We start from the raw sequence: 22,097 nt of genomic DNA on the forward strand, positions 1-22,097 counted from the left end.
ACATGAAGCGACATCACAGATAATCTTGACAAAATTCACACAGATATCTGCCCATCACTTTTCCACCGTTGCCAAATTCATTTTTAACCGCAAAGTTCATTAACTAAACTAGGTCATGCAGTACGCCTCATTTCAAGGGCCTTTTAACCTAATTAAACTTCATCTGTATGGCTGGCTCTTACACTCTACATATACAGTGATGTAAACTTTGATATGGTTACGCCACGGCTGGGCGCGTCTATGTAGATAATGACTTGATAGATTTCCTTGGATACTTTCTCTGCATGTTAGCAAATTTGTTTTCCTTCTAGAATGCATCTAAGAAGTCAATTCGTTGAAATCCAATTCCTGTCGCATTTTTTGAGTAATTGTCCACGATTGACACAAAGTTGGCATAGGCTAACTATGCAAATAAAAGTGGCATAGGTCCAATATCTGCAAATTGAAGTATTGGAAGGGATGCCCTAGAATTAGAAAGAACTACTGAACCACTAAAAAAAGATCTTCTGCCAGCCATGGATAAATACACGAAAAAACGGAGCAGGAACCAAAAAATAAGGCTAAAAATAAATAAGGTCTTAGAAGGGCTCTAGGAGCAGAACAAATGGCAAAATTAACAGAAGAGACATTTATAAGTGAACGTAGTCTTACTCATGCACTATTGCACAAAAAATAATGAATAACAATAAAAATCATAAAGAAGAGCTGTGGGGAGTGGTTCCGTGCACGCCTAAACCGAAGACGTGTAGCGCCAACCCATCACAACATTCCACGTCTACTGTTTAGCCAGTTACCACGGCATAAGTGTGTCGACAAGCCATAGTGGTGTGGTGCGCCAAGGTACTGCGCCAGCTAAGAGTCCCGAGTTCGATCTGGGACCGGCAAATTGAACCCGAAAATCGGGGGACAGAGAGAGCAAACGCAGAAATACCTATGAGACTCAGTGAGAGTGAAAAATGTGCGAGATTACAGATATGGTGACTCTCGATTCCAATTAGACGTGTCCAATAGTCACACACCGTTGTCAAGACAGACAATGCAATGATAAACATCGAGAGGCTGTCGAGAAGCTCATACGAGCACCTAGTAACCGTGCTGCAATGGCATAGGGTTGACATCCCTGTACAGAAGAGAAAAGATAGTCGGAGGTCATAGGGCATGGTTTCAAATCTGTCTACTGTGGTAGCCCAAACACCAGCAGATATAAATTCCCCTCAGTGTTTTCTGTTATCGCAATTTTGGAGCGTTTGCACAACCACCATCTGATGAAAGTAATCATTGTCACTAATGAACGACGACTTTGTTTTTTTTCTCGCTGCTCATTTCTAAGGAGCCCTTCGAGTCTAATTATCGACCGAGGTCAGAAAGCTGCTCAATGAAAAGACTGCTGAGCCGACCGCCGAAATACAAGATTATAGTTACAAGAGATCTGAACAGAAATGTCGCTGCACTGAAGAGGAGACACATAGTCGGATCGCGAACAATTCTCTACTTATTGCTTTTGCTCATGCAAACATGCATACGCATTGCTACTTCTAATCGTATTGAAATGACATTCTGAAGTCCATTTTAGTTTCCTTTTCTCTATTTCTTAGGATTTAACATATAATCGGGTCAAAACGACATGGATCAAGAGTGTAGTTGCGGTGCATTTGCGTACGCGCTCGAAACGGCGCGGTGGACGCAGCAGTTGGAACCAAGGTGGGACCCTCGCAAAATGCAGCGGCGGATAGTGACAGCAAGGGTTTCGCCACGCTCCTGGCCGGTAAGCAATTGCCGACTTGCTTCATGTCGTTTTGACCCTACTATAGTTGTTCGGCTATGGAACGCGTAACCAAGATGACGAGGGCTCACCCTTGCCATCTTGGTTACGCGATTCGCACAACCTCGTCATCGCACGCAGAAAATTTCCAAAGCGACAATCCCACTCAGTCACATTCTACTACGCCAGCACTAGTACATAAATTGACTTTGTGATCTAGGATATCACAATCAAAAACTTGTCACCAACATGAAGGTACAAGCGCAGCATCGTCCGCTTATCTTTACAATCGCGTCTCCAAAGCAAAAATAGAGCCATCACGATCGATGCGGACCTGCTCGTGTCAAGTGGTGGTGACTGTGGGAGAAAGAAGCCTGAGCTCATCTCGCGTATCCACCTATCACCCGTCAACAATGTCGAAGATATGTGGAGGCTCGCATACTGTATTGAGCTCCGAGCGTTCATCAAAGCAGAACGCTTAGAGCTCAATACAGCACGACCTTTTCGTCGAAAATAAAGAACCAGATGTGACTACGGATGAAGGAAGTAGAAATGAAGATATGTGAGAAGAAGATGAGATCACGTCTGAGAGCGCGATGCCGGACGTTTCATTCGCCATATGACGAAATCTCGCCGCCACCAGACCGAGTATGTAAGAACTTTCTATGGCGGCAACTGTGAAAACGGAAGAAGTGAAATGGACCGGAAGAAGGTGCTAAAAACAGAAGAGATCCTTCATACATCCCCTCAGCTTGGCTTACATATGGGCCAGTTCAGCAGATGACCACTCAAAAAAATGAATCTGCCCTGCCAACAAAGACGGGGAAGATGGCAGGTCTAGACCATATGAAGGCAAACTGTGAAAGTCACGGGATCGGAATCCTGAAAACTGGTGAACACAGTCTCCGAACCGAGTCAAGAAACAATTCCTGCTAAAAACGCTAGAGTAAAGAGGTGACTGTAAACGAGCAAAGTAAGTAGGTGTTTCATTTATAGAAGAGCGGAAGAATTTCACTTATACAGAGGTGGACGTTTCATAGAATGTGGCATTCGTAGTGATTATCCAACATAAAAGTGGGTGAGGTCTAGAACTTTGTCCTTTCCTTTCCTTTCCTTTCCAGTATATTACATCCATTTCAGGATGCATGGCTCTTGGTACAGTTGCGAACCTATCAATTATGTTAGCCTTAGATCTTAAATGTCTGTAGGAAAATAATGAGAATTCCAATCTTCTCTCACTTTAACTGATATGAGCAGCAGCATCTCCAAAAATAAACTGTTGTCTGCTGATAGAGGTGACCTTCCTCTATGGGTAAACAGCAGATCTGCGATCCAAAAAGCACAAGATTTACCATGAAATGCCGAGCTGGTTTTGTTTATAATTTTGTTTTGGCGCCTCGGTTTAGTTGAATGACCTCCATGTTAGAGGATACTTTTCTCCAATGATATAGTTGGAAAAACAAAGAAAAAGTCGTGGACATAAAATTTGTGAGAAAATAGAGTTCAGAAGAACGGGGCCAGTTTTTTCATTCTCTTCTTCTTCGCGAATAGAGTATTCAGAATCTTTTGAATTTTACAATGAGAATGTTGCGACAATGTACTTCAAGAAACAAAATAAAACAAATGCCACACTAAACTAATATATATGTATATAGCAATGGCAATTATGACTCCAGATCGACTACAGATTTTATAATGGCGAAACCAGGAAGGTATGCTCACATAAATCGCTAGCTCTCCACCAACGGCATTGAGTAAGAATTCATAAGTTTATCTTCAATTTCAATTTATTAAAGAACGGGTAGATCAGTTTCACAAGGGAAGGAAATTTCAACTGACAAACATATAAAACTCCTTCAAATTTGAATAACTTGGACAAAATTGCACAAGGCTAAATTAGATTTGCTCCTTTGTTATGAAATAACTTTTCAGTTACTTCATGCTTACAACAGTCCATATGTGTCTTTTCGAAAGCAGACATGACGAATTCAACAACTCAGTTATTGTCCTTCAGGATATGTGATGGAATTTTTTGTAGAAATTTGAAAAGAAGTGCAAAAACATGAAGAAAGGATCGGTATTAGATACAGTACTTAAACAGTCGTACCTCTTTTTCCTTAGCCACGCTAGAACGAAAATGATTCGGTTTTGTTTCTAGAGAAGCGAAATTCTGACTACTACAGTAGGGTCAGAACGATATGAACCACGTACGCAACTTCGTACGCGGCTTCTCTCGGCTTCGATGGAGGCTAGGAGGGCTAGCGGCGAGGAGCGAAAAGAAACCTTTGCTGACACCACCCATCGCTGCAGTTTGCGACAATCTCGGTTCCAACTGCTGCGTCCACCGCGCCGTTTCGAGCGCGTACGCAAATGCACCGCAACTACACTCATGATTCATGTCGTTTTATCCCGACTATATGTTATCTCCTAAGAAATAGAGAAAAGGAAACTGGAATGGACTTCAGACTGTCATTTCAACAGGATTAGAAACGTAGCAATACGTATGCATATTTGCATGGACAAAAGCAATAAGTAGAGAATTGTTCATGCCCAAAAAACCCATGAAAAACAAGTTATAATTTATACACACTAAGTTAATGTAAAAGAAGAACTCACAGATCTGTTTGCATGGGATGCTCCCGTTGTGTCATCCTGAGAAATAGGGCTATAAATCTCAGGCGTTGGCCGGAAAAAAGTGAAGCTCAGTGGAGAAAATTCAGTCATCACACAGCCGCATATGTTACCGGGACCGCACTAGAATTTGATATTTACTTCAAGCTGTACTCCGACAAATGGTTCAGCGAAGAACGCGATTACGAAATAACAGCTTATAAGTAGTTCAGCTTATAAAAACTAACGACCATAGAAAAGCACGCACGATGTAGTTATACGTCACTCTATGTAGTGGACCTGACAGATACGGAGAACTTTTGGATAGCAAGAGTTATTCAAGGAATACCAACGCGTTTTATTTCACCTTGGAGATGACGAGGTAAGTTACTAATATATATATATATATATATATATATTAATATATATATATATATTCAGCCCAACCTTGCATTAGCAAAAACTGGGATAATAAAGTAGAACGATAAGTAAAAATACATCAGTATATGTAACCATAAAGCAGTTCCCAGCTGGAATGCCTGTAGCGGTGCAGTATATGTAAAGTAAATTACGCATAAACGGCGGCGCACATACCGGTGTGCGCACCGGATTTTACTTTTTCCCGGAGAACGCAACCTGAGATTATAGACGATGGTATGTAATGTGACTCGATCGAACGCACCTCTATTCACAAATTTGAGTGACTCCATACTCAGTCATTACTTGTATATCGTGAGACTTTCTGGAAAAATTTGACCTATCTCAGGTCAGACAGCATAAATACAGAATCAAGTAGCCATGAGAAGCGAGGAAAAACAAGCAATGATTAGTGAACCGTTGATCGGAACTGGTAGCTGCTAGTGAAACCACATGCGTATGTGGAGCGGAACAGTTTACAATTATGAGTACCTAGCAGTATAAAGCTTCTTGTAAACAAATTGGCCATTAACCTATGCCGTTAGCAAGATGTCGGATAGAAGCGCTTGCCTGGAAAGGTATGTTGAAACATCCAACAGGAATAATAGGTAACCAAAAAGGATGTGCAAGTGTAAAAGTGTTTCTGACAATGTTTCACGAGTTAATTAGCATCGGAAGCAATCCTGCATATGAAACCAAACTTGGTACTATAAGAAAAATGTGTGGAGTAAAAAAAAGACTAACCTAAGAGCTGGCATAAGTAAATACATAAATAATTAAATACAAGTTTCTGCACTGTCATATGCACACAAAAAATAACATGTAACGAACAGAATCCCGATTTTAAACCGCCTACTCACTTAACCCCTCCACAACAATGTTAACTAAGTGTTTTCTAGATACGGATAGGTATCGCTATTCCACAGGAACATCTTTGTCAGGAACACCGTTCTTGGGCAACACGGTATAGTGACTTTGATTGTAGCGCTGATCAGTGCTGACGGTGTCATTGATCGGAAAGGGACATCCTTATCTCGGCTCGACCATCAGGACCAACTGCAACTATCTCGATGATGAGGGCGATTGCCGATGAAGATGTCAGCCCTGACCTGATGACCCTGGTGTAAAGTGATGTTACCACAGAAAGAAAACTGTAAGGCATATTGATTGCATGAGGTCTACAACAAATTTTTTCGGTTCCCGTAGTCCCGCGACCCTAAATAGGCTTGAGAACGTGGACAAACCCTGTCCAATACATTGTTATTCAGTTGAGCTGAGACACGTGTCTGCTGGTTGGTATGCTGGGTATCACATTTGACTCGAGTATAGGGAATTCTCAAAAGATTTTTGAGTTTTCGGAAGCATGCTTAGCCACGATCATTTCAATGTGATTGGTGCTGCACTATTTTCCGCATGTCGCGCGACGTGTCATCACGTGTCGCCTGTGCGAGCCGATGAAATGATGTGTTGAGCTGTAGTTGAAAAAAGAAACTCGTATTTGAACTATAAGTCCTCCTGCGTGCTAAGTGGTGGCACGTGGCCACTGGCAACAAGGGGGACACAGTCAGGTTATGATGGCCAGAATATATGTATATATATGCGCGGCATTAGTGAAGAAATCCTTGGCTTCAATGGAAGTCTCAGCCTTTAATATCCATCTAAGAAGAGTGAAACAAAAAAGTACATTTCATCGTATTGTGTATGTGTACTTCTTCCGCAACAGTTGCGCCACTACATAGTAAGCGCAAAAGTAGAGGAATTCACTGGAACATGGACGAACATATATCTATATTCCATGCAATTATTATATCATTGCTAACAGTAAACATTCGCTCTGAAAACGGAATCTTTCATGACTCCGTTTTTCACGACGACTTCAGTTGCAACTCTCCACTGAGTACACGAGCCGCATCCAGTTGTGCAGCGGTCGAAAGCTACTGAGTTTAACTCGACTGTCTGTTCAAGTGAAAGCTACAAAAAAGTTGCTAAGGAGACCAGAACGTATACATATAGGAGCGTTCTAACGTAAGAACTAAAGCAGTTCCCTTGTCGTTTTTCAGGGCGATTAGGGAGGTGTGAGCGGAACTACTCCCTATCCCGCAATCTACAACTCCCTCTCTAGCTTTTGCCGTGGATTTTCTCATCAAGTCAGATTCGTGTTATGCTGCCTTTAAAGATATTAAGTTCCCCGAGGAGCTCAGTTTCAGTCCTATGTATACCTTCCTCTAAGACAAGGTTTAGTCGAAAATGCTGTCTTTTGCTTTCTTGCTCTGTGTGATGTAGTACTTTCATGTAGCCAAAAAACTAATTCTTCTGATACGTCGGACTACTAGCAAAAATTCACATTTCTTACGGTAGCGGAGAACCAGCACCGTGATTATGCACCGTCGCAGGAATTCCCTTTGCACACAGTATCGTAGTGACGTTTTCTACAATAGGTTTGATCGGAAAGGTAACACACTGAGCAACATTAAGCATAACGGCTACGTTTGCTAACTGATGTGCCAATTAGTATGGCTGTGTAATGTCAATAAAGGACTTCGAAAAGTAATGTCGAGCAGATTTTTCCTGGATTTCATGAATACTTCCGTCTACTGCGATTTTCTTCACGACGTTTCATACAAACAACACGTCTGGTCTATTTTGGCAGCAACTTTAATTTGGATGCACGCGATCTACGACTGCTTTTTGGCACCCAAACCCGTACCCTTGAGGAAAAAAAAACAATCAACGTACTGTTGTGTACACACCTGACTGATCCAGTTTACCTCACATTGCCGCAAAATCCTCGCTAAAGTAACTAATAATCGATTTAGGAAATGAGTTACTTGATATGCAGCAGTCGGTGAAATCTTCTCCAAAACTGCCGATGCACAACAACTGACGGAAAACGCGGCCAAGACGTCTGATGGCAGGGTATCTTAGAAATTTTGGATCCGATTACTACAGTCGAACCACCTGAAGCCTGATGCACTTGTTCGAGCGGTTGCACTCAAAGTGCACTGTGGGCTGACTCATCTTTTAAGTCTGATTGGAGTAAGCGAGGATGCCATCTCGAGCGGCACCGCCATGCAACTGCAACAGGCTTCAGGTCATTTTGACCCAACTGTAATGCTTGATCTATTGATTCATCTAGTAAATACCTGCAAAACAAAACCAATAATGAAGAAATATAGTGTCTTATTCACTTAGTTTTAAAGACGAACGTCAAAAAGATCCCTAAAGAAAACAGATACACTTCCTTGTGCTGTACACTCCTTTGACGCAGTTGAAGCGGCGGTACCACCTTGCACGCTGTATGAATGGTTAAATGCCGGCGCTAAAAAATAGGCATTCAAACGATTGTAGTATCACACAAAAATGTGCGTTTGGCACATTTCCATTCCTATTGCATGTGAAATCCAAGAAAATATTGGCTAGAGGAGGATTCCCCAATTCTTCGTGAAAATATGATCTGCCTACTTGGTCACTTACTATGACTATCATATTTGCTTTATTGTATGACTTAATAAGATCCTGCAGATCCCAAAACCACACTCCAACTTGGGAGTCATCGTCCACGCATCAATGCAAAGTCGCTAACTTGCATCAGAAAACACCCAGCACACTTCTCGACGTCCGACCAGCATCTTTTTAGGAGTTACAACGAAAGAGGGGACGAAGAAGAAGGAGAAGAATAGGTAATTCATATTCAAATTGCGCCTCCAGTGAGAAAGCGACCAACAAGCAATTGAACAATACTCAAAGGATCATCACATTGAAAATCTTTTTTTTTTTTTCAGAACTTCCAATCGAAAGTCTTATACTTCAACTTATACTGAAACTCCTATACACAAAAATAGGAGTTTCAGTATAAGTTGAATCCAACACACCTGTCACCTTTGCTTCGTGCTTCCTTGGATGAGTGCCAAGCTTAACAATTATGCTTTCGTTATTTTTCTCCTGAGATTATACACTTCAATGTTTTTCCTTCATTCACGTATTACAATCGAAAAATAACAACCCATTACTCAATGCTACAGAAATCGAACAGATGTGTCAATATTTGCAAAATCTGATAACGTAGCTGTCTCCTATTCTCATCTATCCACACTAAGAAACAACACTTGTTAGCACTTTTTTCCAGCGGTTAAGAGTAGATTCTCCGTACAAACTATACCATTAAAGGATCAAATCCCATTGTCGAAGCCAGTATATAAATCGATACTTAGTTTTGACGATCCATTATTAAAGAGTGACAATATCCATCCCCAACATACACTTGAAAGACCAAAATGTACAATCTGCACCGAGATTTGTGTTCCATACATAGTTCACGGTATTGCGACCATGACACAACATGGTCACACCAACAGATCGATAACTACGGAGGAAAAGCGCAACAAAGTACTACCGGGACTACGTCAGCAAGCAGAAAAGTATGGATAATGGACAAAATGGAAAATTATGATGCGAATAGACCACCAATGGAATAGAAATTTTGAATGGAGAACTTGTAAGCTTACAAATGAGCACCTCAGATTGACAATGTGTTGAACACATCGTTTATGCATCAGATTGAAGTTTGGCACGAACGTACCAATTTTTTTTTTTTCAAAGAGGTTGAACTCTGGTCTAACTCTATATTAACTAGAACACCCACAAGTAGCGAATATTTGTGTTCTAATGCTGCAACAAGCTTTTTTTACATTTGTGAACAAGGCTTCATGAATTTTCTAGCAAATAGGAGCGTCTTGCTTAATATAATTTATGACAAAAAAAAACATGTGTATGTAGTACAACAGAGTGTGCTACAAAGGGCTACTACCGAATTTGTTTCTGAACAGGTTTAGCAAGTGGAAATCACATCCCCTCGTAGGATGGCTACCAGAAAGAATTATTACAAAAAGAGCTAGTCCTGTGGGAGAATATGAAACGAAAACGTGCACAGCTCGTCTCTTTTTCCCATGTACAACATGGTTTGCAAGAATTTTGCAATAAGTTAGATGCCAGCAAACCATAAGACACAGGTAAAACTTACTGAAACTTTTGAATGAGATTCTGACCATGCAGCATGTCACACTAATCAAGGCTCCCAAGACATTCCAAATTTTAAAAACCGGATCTACAACACCGCTACTACATAACTTCTGTCCCAAAATCCGACCGATTAATCCGTCGCAAACCGTCGGAATTCTGGGGAGTTGGCAGAATTGTATTTTGAAAATACCATTCGAAAACAAATGAGCTGTTGATTTCAAATATGCTTCAAGAATTTAGCTTTGACAAACGTGTGTCTTGAAAACAACCAGAGTTTCCGCACTCTTCGTTAATTACCTTTAAATTTGACATCATTCAAAAGAGCGTCTCTCTGCAAGAAGAACTGTTTTATTTCAGGATAAAATTCATGGAGGCTGGAAAAATCTCGTTTTTGTGGAAACACTCGAAAGTTTTTCCAATTTGATCAGTCGAAAACCATCACCAGTTGTCATTCAATGCAAACGCCTAACCCATATCTTGTAAAGAAAGGAGAGTCCTAAGCAAGTACCGAGTTGCGAGAGTGAAGCCTCGACTAGACATCTTCAAATCTAGATACTTACAATTTGAACTATTGTCAAGAACAAATTGTTCAATTGGAAAATTTCCAATTTTCCGCAGCTAGTTAATGTATGCCTTTTTTACTAACTTTTTGTCAATTCCCGAAGAGAATGGAAATTTGAACCCATACATGAAATGGGGTACCAAAATGCTCTAAATAACCTTCTGATTACGAATATAATAAACATTTCGCCTAATTTTGAGAAATTAGCGCAAATCCTATTAACACCTCTTCCTTTCACGGAGTTGTATCCGCCGGATATGCAGTGCAAAGATTGCGAAGGTGTGAAAGTTATTAACGAAGGCTGCGGAAACTTTGCTTCTTTTCAGGCCACACACTTGTTAGAACTGAATTCTTGAAGTATATTTGAAATCAACAGCTCATATGCTTTCAAATGGTATTTTCGAAATTTTATTTTGCCCGTTCACAGAAATTCCAACGGTTTGCGACGGATTTCGGGAAAGAAGTTAGTAGCGGTGTTGTATGCTAAACCTTTGAAGAAGAAACTACGACTCTTCCAGAAGGTCAAGAGGGTTTCGTCTAGTTCTAGGACCTCGTTAAAAGAAGAGACAGAAGAAACACGCAGGTTCCTTCCGATCAGTGTAATCATTAACGCTACCATTCGGAGAAAATTTTGAAGTTAGCCTTTGCAGTCGTAGACAAGGCACTGGGCGTAAATTGCTATTATTTCATTTGTTTCCTTATGCATTATTAATGGACTCAAGGTGCTCCACAACATAAGATGAACAACTAAAAAATCATAACTCAGAATAAAACAGCAAGAAAATACACGTATGTTTCGGATAGAAATTTAGCAACAAATGATAATAAGGGGATAGTTCTTGTATTCGTTAAAGGTCTTCGTTTTTGATTAGATTCGTGCCTGAAGCAAACGTGATCATTTTTGATGTTCTAAGATATTCAGTATCATATCACAGCGAAAACGCTGAACACTTTCACAAGTTCAGGAAACAGAAGCATCAGGGACAGGTATTACAACACCACTACTAACTTGTGTCCCAAAATCCGTCGCAAACCGTCGGAATTCTTGGAAATGGTCAAAATTAAATTTTGCAAGTACCATTCGAAAGTAAATGAGCTGCTGATTTCAAATATACTTCGAGAATTTACTTTTGACAAATGTGTGGCCTGAAAACGGGCAAAGTTTCTTCAAGCCCCGTTAATTACTTTCACACCTCCGCAATCCTTCCATTGGCATACCCCGCGGATACATCTCTTTGGAAGGAAGGGGTGTTCATAGGATTTCCGCTTATTTCTCGAAATTGGACAAAATGTTTATTACATCCGTGATTAGGAGGCTATTTAGAGCATTTTGGTACCCCACATCATATGTTGGTTCGAAATTTCCATTCTCTTCAGAAATTCACGAAAGTGCTCCATCGAAGATTAATAAAACGCCATGCTTTCGAAGCTGTGAAAAATCTCCTCGGAAATTTTTCAGCAAACAACTTGTACTTGACAATAGTTCATATTGTAAGCTTCTAGCTTTGAAAATGTATAGTTTTTCCAGTGTCAAACTTACAACATTACTCTATTTCGTTATTTGGTCCAATTTTTGAGCAGCTGTCAACAGCTTAGAATGAACGCTTAAGTCTCGCGATTCGGTACTTGCCTAGAACTCTCCTTCCTTTACGAGAAGTGAATTAGGCGCTAACATTGGATGACAGCTGGTCATGGTTTTCGAGTGACCAAATTGGAGAAAATTTCGTTTGTTTTCACAAAACAGAAATTTTTGCAGCCTCTGTGAATTCTTTCAGTACCTCAAATAGCTAGTTCTTTTCACAAAGAGACGCTCTTTCGAATGATGTTGAATTCGCTTACATTTACAAACTTCAAAATTTCAACACTGACTCCGCCTTCCTATAGAGCAGGCGATATTCTTAGCTGGAATGGTTATCGCGGCCCAGGCATGGTCTGACAGGCATCTCACACCTTCGATAGGTGACTCCTCTGGCGATTCGGCGTCACAGAGAGACAATAATGTTTGAACATAAATGAAGGGTGACGAGAATTCTACACAGTTCTTAGTCATCGGAACCATACAGCTACTTCAATTTCACAAGCTTTCGGAAAGAAATACAAACAAACGAAACAAACCTCCTGAAAAAGACAGACATGTAACAAATTAAGACGTTTTATGGAGGAAAAAACGAAACTTTTTGAATTTTTGAATTTTTCGTATTTTGCAGTTCAATTCGAATAATATTCACTTCTTCCTTTTCTTCCCTCTCCTTTTCTTTTTGTGTCTTGGTTTAGTTTCATCAGTCATTTTCCTTCATAGCCGTTTCAAATTATACCTGCTGTTTTTACAAATAAGAACTGTGTAGAATTCTCGTCACCCTCCATTTATGTTCAAACATTATTGTCTCTCTGTGACGCCGAATCGCCAGAGGAGTCACCTATCGAAGGTGTGAGATGCCTGTCAGACCATGCCTGGGCCGCGATAACCATTCCAGCTAAGAATATCGCCTGCTCTATAGGAAGGCGGAGTCAGTGTTGAAATTTTGAAGTTTGTAAATGTAAGCGAATTCAACATCATTCGAAAGAGCGTCTCTTTGTGAAAAGAACTAGCTATTTGAGGTACTGAAAGAATTCACAGAGGCTGCAAAAATTTCTGTTTTGTGAAAACAAACGAAATTTTCTCCAATTTGGTCACTCGAAAACCATGACCAGCTGTCATCCAATGTTAGCGCCTAATTCACTTCTCGTAAAGGAAGGAGAGTTCTAGGCAAGTACCGAATCGCGAGACTTAAGCGTTCATTCTAAGCTGTTGACAGCTGCTCAAAAATTGGACCAAATAACGAAATAGAGTAATGTTGTAAGTTTGACACTGGAAAAACTATACATTTTCAAAGCTAGAAGCTTACAATATGAACTATTGTCAAGTACAAGTTGTTTGCTGAAAAATTTCCGAGGAGATTTTTCACAGCTTCGAAAGCATGGCGTTTTATTAATCTTCGATGGAGCACTTTCGTGAATTTCTGAAGAGAATGGAAATTTCGAACCAACATATGATGTGGGGTACCAAAATGCTCTAAATAGCCTCCTAATTACGGATGTAATAAACATTTTGTCCAATTTCGAGAAATAAGCGGAAATCCTATGAACACCCCTTCCTTCCAAAGAGATGTATCCGCGGGGTATGCCAATGGAAGGATTGCGGAGGTGTGAAAGTAATTAACGGGGCTTGAAGAAACTTTGCCCGTTTTCAGGCCACACATTTGTCAAAAGTAAATTCTCGAAGTATATTTGAAATCAGCAGCTCATTTACTTTCGAATGGTACTTGCAAAATTTAATTTTGACCATTTCCAAGAATTCCGACGGTTTGCGACGGATTTTGGGACACAAGTTAGTAGCGGTGTTGTAGTTTATTCAATGAGACAATTCTTTGCACTCATAGGACCGACGTGATGAGTTTGATAGAAGCGGATTACTCCTGAAATTACCCGAGAAATGAATTTTTAACCCCGGATCAACAATTATGTAAGTACACTTAACCGGTGGAAAGAAGCCAAAAATGAAAAATTTCCATAAAGGTGTTTTTACTGGGGCAATGATGTTTCGTCTATGATTCCTGGAACTGCATTATATTACACAACTCAGCAAATCTACTTTGAAAAAACGTAGTGCAGAAGCATCTCGGTGGAATTCAACCTTTGAAGTTAAAAGACCAACTCACAACACATAATTTGCAGTTGTTGTTGAAGAGCGGTTGGTTAGCTGTATCGTTCGCGCTATATCCTACGAATTGAGAAAGTATGTTCTACTCAGAATGCTAATTCTGGTTTTCCGGAAAAGAGACTAGGAAGGAAATGGTTGAAAAGTACAAAAAGAAAAGCCACTCTGCGTACATATGAGATAAAGAGAACTGAAGAGACTGAACTCGTATTTTTAGAAATGCGTTATAGGATGTCATAACTGCGTGCAACGAAATTTTACAAAATGTAAAGCTTCCCTTAGTTGTTAAGTCGGAGTTTTCTTTAATAGCTCTGTACGAATGGGATCCTCTCAATGTTGATATAAATCAAACAGCCGTATCAGCAAATGTACAACTAATGTCCACTCCAATGGTGTTTTCAAGAGGAGCAGTAGAGGTAAGAATAGAAGAGACAAGAATTAACTAACTCTTTCGTTTGAACTACCTCAGATTATTTGTTATTGTTTTGAACTTTAGGTAACTACGGTCAAACGAACAGATGACGAAAATTGGCGAATCCTCTGTGCGTAAGTTCGGAACAACTGCTCTCGACGAAAACCACGGGTAGACAAAGGACTGCACCCTTAAATGCTATTAATAATAATGTTGATGACAGATAGATAGATAGGATTGATAGCATAGATAGACAATTTCTTCTTAAACTCCAAGGTCTGTTTTCATTTCGATCTCTCCTATGAAAAAGCTTCTTCATCATTATTTATGTAAACAGCACGGGTGGAAAAAAGGACCTTTGAAAAACACAACGAAATTTGTATCAAAACAATGAAAAACACAACGAAATTTGTATCAAAACAATTATTGAATAATAACAATATTTTATATCAAAAGCGTGAAAACAGCATACAACATTGTGGTTTGCGTGACCCAAAACGAGTAATGCAAATGATTTAGATGCTTGATGTTCAGAGCCAATCTGTTTGAATGGGGAACACCCCACAGTTTGTGGGAGTAAGATTCAGAGGTTGAATTACAGAGACGAGACGAGGATATTGAAGGGACGAATGCTTGTATGAAAGTTTGGACATTATCTGAGAAATCAATTGCTGAGGTCACTGAGTTTCAGGTTGAGTAAATAGTATGTAACAGGCGGTGGCTGCAGCCGACGATTACCAAAACGAACAAACAGAACGCGACGCAAGAAAGATGTACGGATGTGATCCGACTGTCCATATGCATAATCTCTTCATAAGCATAGGGTCACACAATAAATAATTCCATTGGTGAACACTGAGTCAGAAGATGGGCTATCTTATTGAAGTCACTCCATGAAAGCAATGTTCCGACTGGAATCTTTTAATAGAATGAAGGGTGATCATTCCCCAGATGGACTTTGCGCTTCAACCCGATTTCTTTCTCTTGCACACGACTTTCTTCTAGTGATCCTTGAACACAAAAATAGGAATAGAACAACAACGACACAACCTGCCCACCTTCATCATACCGTTGCTCAGCAGACCACGTACGAGTGAAGCAAATCCACAAATGCTATCGGTATGTGCGAAGGGTGGTACATTGCTTCTATGAGCAAACCAGAATAGGTGACCAGCATACTCTATGAAAGTCAACTATGTTCGTAACATGACTGAAAACATGTAGAAATCTTGGGTGAATGCGCATGATACCCCATGCTGGGAAATGATGGAGCAACGACATTAAACTTCTGTCGAATCGACATGTATTCTTTTTCCCCGTCTTACAAAGTGCATGACGAAGCTGCAGCCGTGCTAGTGAGAGGATTCGTTACTGCATGAAATGAATGAATGAAATGAGAAAGTTTCATATTCGCATTTATGCAGTACAGCTGCGGATTCAGCAAGTCAAATATCGACAAACCTTTGCAAATGTGCTGTAGCATGTTGTATAGCTCAGAAGAACATACTATTATGAAAATACATACTTTTTCCCGTGCAAAATACTAAATAACACTCTGGGTGGAACTTTGTTATGACTTACATAAGAGTATTTGTAATAATTTGTATTTTTAATAGCACATGCACAAAAAAGGTTGTCCAAGGAAATAAAAGGATGAAAAACGAAGTAGTTTCTAGAAGACATTCCTTCTTCCACCAATTGTTCAGATGTTTGGATTAAAAAGAAACGGATATGAGAAGAATACGGTAGAAGTTAAAAACATTGGCTTCCGAAGGCGTATGATTACTGGATTTAGTCACCATCAATTAATGCATAAAAATAAATCGTATGCTCTCGTATTGTCTGGAACTGGAGTAAAATATTCTAACAACGAAACCCTGTAACCTTATTCAGTAAGATCTTACAGAGCGTCTGGAAAAGCCTATCACGCACGATTTTAAATTAGTTCCTCTAAAAATTGAAGTGATCGCAGAAAAAAAGCTGACGAACTGAGAACTCGTATATTTCTGTATTTTGTCGTTTATTTAATTACATAAGCGCTTTACCTATTCACGGGCAACGAAGTTTTGCAGGTACAGAGTGGTACGCATGTGCTTACAGCGTTGGTTTAGGAAGGTCTTTATTGGATCCTCACTAGAACATATTCCATCCAAAACTAGAACAAAATAGTGACTCGCCCAAGAGGATGCAGATTAAAACTATGGAGTAGCCTTAGTGTTCGTTTTACCTCGTAGTTATTTACTGCCAACAAAAACAGAGATGAAACCACGAGTTCTGAGATTAGAATAACCTAGAAATGATGCAGAAAGTAGAAGTTGGAAAGCTTCTTTGTAGTGACCGATGACCAGTCCCGATTGCGCAATATGCAAATGCTTCGAACGGGCGGCCGATGTGTGGGGAGGAGGGAGCGCGACGTGCGGCGAGTGGTCATTCGGATCCGACAGCGTGTGCGAAGAGGAGGCACAGACGAGCGGAGAGCAGCTGGCAGCTAGCCAGCGTCACCAATTAGCTGCCATGGTTCAAACAGTGTTCCGTATGGTTATTCCTTTCTTATCCACCAGCGAAATGTGCGGCAGCATTTGTTCAGCCGCATTCTTGGAATACGCATAATTTCTACGTGAACATGAGCTGTAGAGATGTGATCATGTAGTCTCGCTGAGATTAGAGGCGAATGTTGTAATATGTGGAGATGCGTCAAGACGTCGTCCAGGATGATGGGAAATATCACTGGACAGTTTCGTGACTCAGCAGCAAGGCAGAAAGTGAGGTGCGTTCATTGATGCACTTATTGTGCTTCCGAACAATGCGAATAATCTCCAGCGAACTCTCAGTGTGGTGCTGTACTTTCGAAAGAAATGAAGTTGCAACCCGCTACTGGTTACTAAAGATACACCTCTTATTTGCATGTTTTGGAAGAATACAAGCGTAAGCTTTAGTCGATACATGTTCTGGAAGTGTATGGGTGATAGCGTTCTGCCATCAGGATTGGAAGCACACATAGGTAATGAAAAAGTGGGATTTTTTTAGAAGTACCATTCTCAGAGTTGTGTTCGTGCTCAACTCTTAGTTGTTCCGGAATTCAACCCGCTTTCATGGCATAACATTGGAAGAAGAATTCTTCCTCTGCCATACAACAGAGATTTACACGTGTTAACTATAGAATTGGGCGGGTGTAGTGTAGCGGTTAGAGGTTCTGTTTCCTGCACGATCGATCGGAGGTTCGAATTCGCCCTAGTGCTCACCAAGCCTTTCATCCCTCCAGGATCGATAAATTGGTACCAGACTTGTCTGGGAGGATAAAAACACTGACTTGACACACCGGCTAGCCACTGCAATCCATTGTATAGGCCAGTTGCACGTTCGTAAACCTCGAACGATTCTGAATTGAAGTGAACGTGGGGGCGCATCCCAAGCGGATTGATTAACGCCAGAAGCTTTATCCTTTTATCCTCTTAACTATAGATTTGCATATCTGTCCAATATGATGGTAATACTAGTAGTAACGCATCAAGGAAGAGAAAAAGCCAATCATATAGCGGTAACAAGCTCTTAAACGTATCGTTCACCTATCTACTCGGCACTTGTGTTGCTTCAACGCAATTACTGCCAGCTTTATCTCTCAGCTTTAAACGGCTTTAAACTGACACATTTTCACCAGTCGATTAACTGTTCAGAACGGTTCCACTAAACGAATAGTTCGCACATTGCCACTCATTTCGTAAGGGGTAGTGTTTTAGAACGCCTCTATAGTGGACATTGGACACTCGGGAATCGATGGCTTTCTGCGGTGCCTCAACACCATAGGAGCCTCGTGCTCTCTCTACACTTCTCTTTTTCGTCTGCGTCTTCTGTTAACGCACATTCCTTCCTCAAACATCCACACATGTGGCTCGTATATTTACCAATGATAATACCGGAAGTGAAGAGAGAACGACATGGCACAGTATTTCATGCATTTACATTAATTACCCAGTAGCATCCATCATGTCAAGCATTGGCATGTTTTGTTTGATTATAAAGTGCGATTTTACGAAAGTAGAAACGACCTTGTCAGGTTCAGGGAAATGAAACTCGATGGAATAGACTACAACGCTATGGCCGTCGCTCCCAAACCAGAAGAAAACTACAATAGTGTCTTAGCTTGAAAAATGAAATCTGAAAGACTTCTGATTTTTTCCTTGTCGATTAAAAAAACAGGAATACATTTGCTTCGTAGTAGTTCTTTTCTCTGAAGTTGGAAGGGTGTCGGTGACAAATCCTTGTCAGCTGATATCATCGAAACATCTAATATTCATCTAAGAAAAATCTACATATGCTTACTGCGTAGCCTCACAAAGAGAGGAGCGAGGGAGTTGAAATCAAAAGTTCCACGAGCCTACGAGAAGTGGATGTTCTCTAGAGTACAATACTGTGCATAAACACTGAAAAGCGACGGTGACGATGAGTAACGGTGCGGCACCGTCCTTCACCCTCGCTTGCTCTTAACCTGTCATAAAATAGAAGTTTAGGAACATTTTATATACCATTAGACTGCCTCCTTCGTGATCTATCTAAAACCTCCCGATCTTTTTCTTTTGCCCAATCTTTTGAGAAAGGAGCAAAATGACGCCAAATATGCACCGAAAAGCGATAATTGGAACTTAACATAACCCAAAGTTATAGTTGAAAAAGTGTTTAGGGACTCAAACTTTCACATTTGGTCAGAACAGCAAGGAATAGTTAATGCCATTCACATTTAACTGTTAATCTGCTGTTTTTTAAACTCACTTCTGCGATATTGATCATTGTGTAAAATTGCGGTTCGACCTTTCTGAATCTTTGTTACAAAGAAAGAAGTTATTAAAACAGTGAATAAAATCGCGATTGAGCACAGCCACACCTAAATTGTGAGAAATTTGTACTGGTTGTGGACAGACAAGCCTTGTTTTGTTTTTTTACAATGGATGAAAATTTAAAAATCCCATTTTTCTTCTTTTCCTTTTTTTTTTCTTTTTCTCCTTTTATTTTTCCTCTACTTTGCGCCTAAGTTAATATCAAGAACTGAGTTCAAATTGAAATGATCTAACCAGAACTCTTAAAACACATAATGTGCTTTATTCTATAGGGTTTGTTTTCCTCTCAATAGATTTTTGGATAGATTTTTAGTCATTTCAATTTGAACTCAGTTCTGGACATTAACGGATCCGTAAAAGTAGAGGGAAAATAAAAGGAAGAAGACGAAAAGTGGGACGAAAAGTTTATTCACTGTTTTAATAACTTATTCTTTTGTAACAAAGGTTCAAAGTAAGGTCAAGCCGCAATTTTACACAATGATCAAAATCGCAGAAATGAGTTTAAAAAAATTAGCAGATCAACAGTTTTATGTGAATGGTATTAACAATTCCTTGCCATTTTGACCAAACGTGAAAGTTTGAGTCTCCGAACACTTTTTCAACTATAACTTTGAACTATGTTAAGTTTCAATTATTGCTTTTTGGTGCATATTTGGCGTCATTTCGCTCCTTTCTCAAAAGATACGGGAGGTTCTGGAGAGATCACGAAGAGGGGAGTCTAATGATTTATAAAATGTTCCTAAATTTCTATTTTATGACAAGTTAAGAGCAAGCGACGGTGTGCGACGAAACCACACCGTTAATCACCGTTTCAATGTTCATGCACAGTATTGTAAAGTAGCATCATTGCTATCACTTTTCCTGATGGTCGTTTTTTTTGCTGGTAAGCAGTAGTTCAAAATGGAATAAACAAGGGTACAAAGCGATGTCCTAAATTTGAAGTCAAAAGTACCAAACACTTCTTTAAGCGACAATAAGAAGCTATTAGGACTCAATTCACTATTGGTATTGTAAGTTTCTTCTGTTTCACCGTCTCCAAAATCCGTTTGTTTCGATGGGATAAACCTTAATCGGAACAATAATCTTCATTTGTTAGGACTATTTCCAATAAAAATGGAATATCACCACGAAAGAACAAGATCTTTCGTCTTTCAATATTATCCTTTCAACTATTTTTGTCCACTTCGTAACTGGAGCTCCTGTCAGTGAGTGGGAAATGTACGCACCGGAAGGGGTGTTGTTCCGAGATCTGGACAGTACTCTAAATACAGAAGGAGTTCCGTTCCCTGTCTAGAGACCACACTAATAATAAAGATTTGGTTCAGCTGCTTCTTCTCGTAACTGCGCAGTGAGGACTTGTAAATGAGAGATTCGTGGTTTTTTAAGTCATGACAATAAAGGTGTCATTGTGAAACAGTGAAAAGAAACAAAGCCTACGTTTGCTCAAACATCTTCGTTTTGTAAGTGGCTTTTGTTGATGCAGAGTTGTATAAAATGATGATCCACTTGTGACTTCTGCACACAACTCAGTTGCAGTCTTCGAGGAGATTTACGATGTTGGGATCTCTCCTCTTGTAAGTGAGGGCTTTGAATTAGTTCAGAAGTATCAGTAGAATGAAAGGAAAAGGCGAAAAAATCCCTCTACAAATCCCGAGATCTGAGGCATCAGGAACACTCAAGGCATCATATGCACTCCGACCCAGTGTTCAATACAACTGCTAAAACACGCACGACAGAATGAGTTGCACGCACTCACAAAATGAATACGTGTAACGATATGATGCAAGAGAGTCTTTTGCAAACTTCCTGCTGAGCTAATTAAGAGCATCACTCCACGAATCTGAGGTGGTACGGATTTCAGGCGGAGCATTCGTAAACGAGATACTAGATTATGGAGAGAGACGTGATCCCGTCCACTTCTTCCTAATTGCCGTAAACAGCGGCCCGGAAGATACGGCTTCGGGCGTTCTGTGTGCTATTTTCTACAAAGTTCGATTGGAGCGCGCCAGCTTTGTGCACGCGCCGCATCTTCCGGGTCGTTTTCAACGGCATTTAGGAAGAAATGGACGGAATCACACCCCTCTCCATAATCTACAATCCCGTATACGAATACTCCACCTGAAATCCGTACCAACTCAGATTCGTGGGGTGATGCCTTTAACTGATGGACAGTACCTAGCCGGTGCTAGCTCTGTGTACAGACATCATACCATGAAATTAAGGAGCTTGGTATCTAGAAGAGATGGAGTTGGGATCCTCCTTAGTTATCCAGCAGAAACCATGGATCTCCCTAACTAGAAGGATAACAGCCAGTTAGTGGCAAGGCTACGTCGCGCATCGTCAATTGGCAGTTAGGGGCTAACAGCGGACCAAAAAAGGCTTTGTGCTTGCCCTGAGACGCAGATGTACTAAGGTAGCAGACTCCCTGTTTCTGTTGTGCCGGGACTGACTTATAACATCCTTGTAACCCGCAGGCCCGGACAAGGATTATTTCATTCAAGCGACTGGGAGGTGCAAGGGGGCGGTTTGGAGTCGCCTCCAACAAATAAACTTCGCTTGTCCACTGCGGCAGGGCAAAACGTTCACCCAAAACTAATGGGGCAAGAGGCCGGCAACCTGCTCATGGGTTTTGGAATTAAATCCAAGATACAATGATAAAGAAGAGTCTCTTGACTTCGGAGGAGAGCCTGGTACGGTAGCGCCAGAAAGGATGGGGTTGCAAGATTCATCTAGGCTATCAGAATGGAAAAAGACCAGGAGATTGGCGATTTGTACTTATAACGTAC

The 22,097-nt window shown here is 40.5% G+C and overlaps 1 protein-coding gene across 1 annotated transcript; it reads right to left on the reverse strand.

The window, feature by feature from the left end:
* Positions 1 to 15,400: 15,400 nt before the first annotated feature.
* Positions 15,401 to 20,762, reverse strand: RB195_022688 (uncharacterized protein; the record flags this gene model as incomplete). The annotated part of the gene is made up of 5 exons (XM_064209882.1): positions 15,401 to 15,489; positions 15,549 to 15,659; positions 20,264 to 20,376; positions 20,495 to 20,572; positions 20,749 to 20,762. 5 exons carry the CDS (start codon positions 20,760 to 20,762, stop codon positions 15,401 to 15,403), a joined length of 405 nt encoding a protein of 134 aa, XP_064065763.1.
* Positions 20,763 to 22,097: the final 1,335 nt, after the last annotated feature.

This window comes from Necator americanus, chromosome X (assembly GCF_031761385.1).
Source record: "Necator americanus strain Aroian chromosome X, whole genome shotgun sequence".
In the NCBI taxonomy this organism is placed as follows: domain Eukaryota; kingdom Metazoa; phylum Nematoda; class Chromadorea; order Rhabditida; family Ancylostomatidae; genus Necator; species Necator americanus.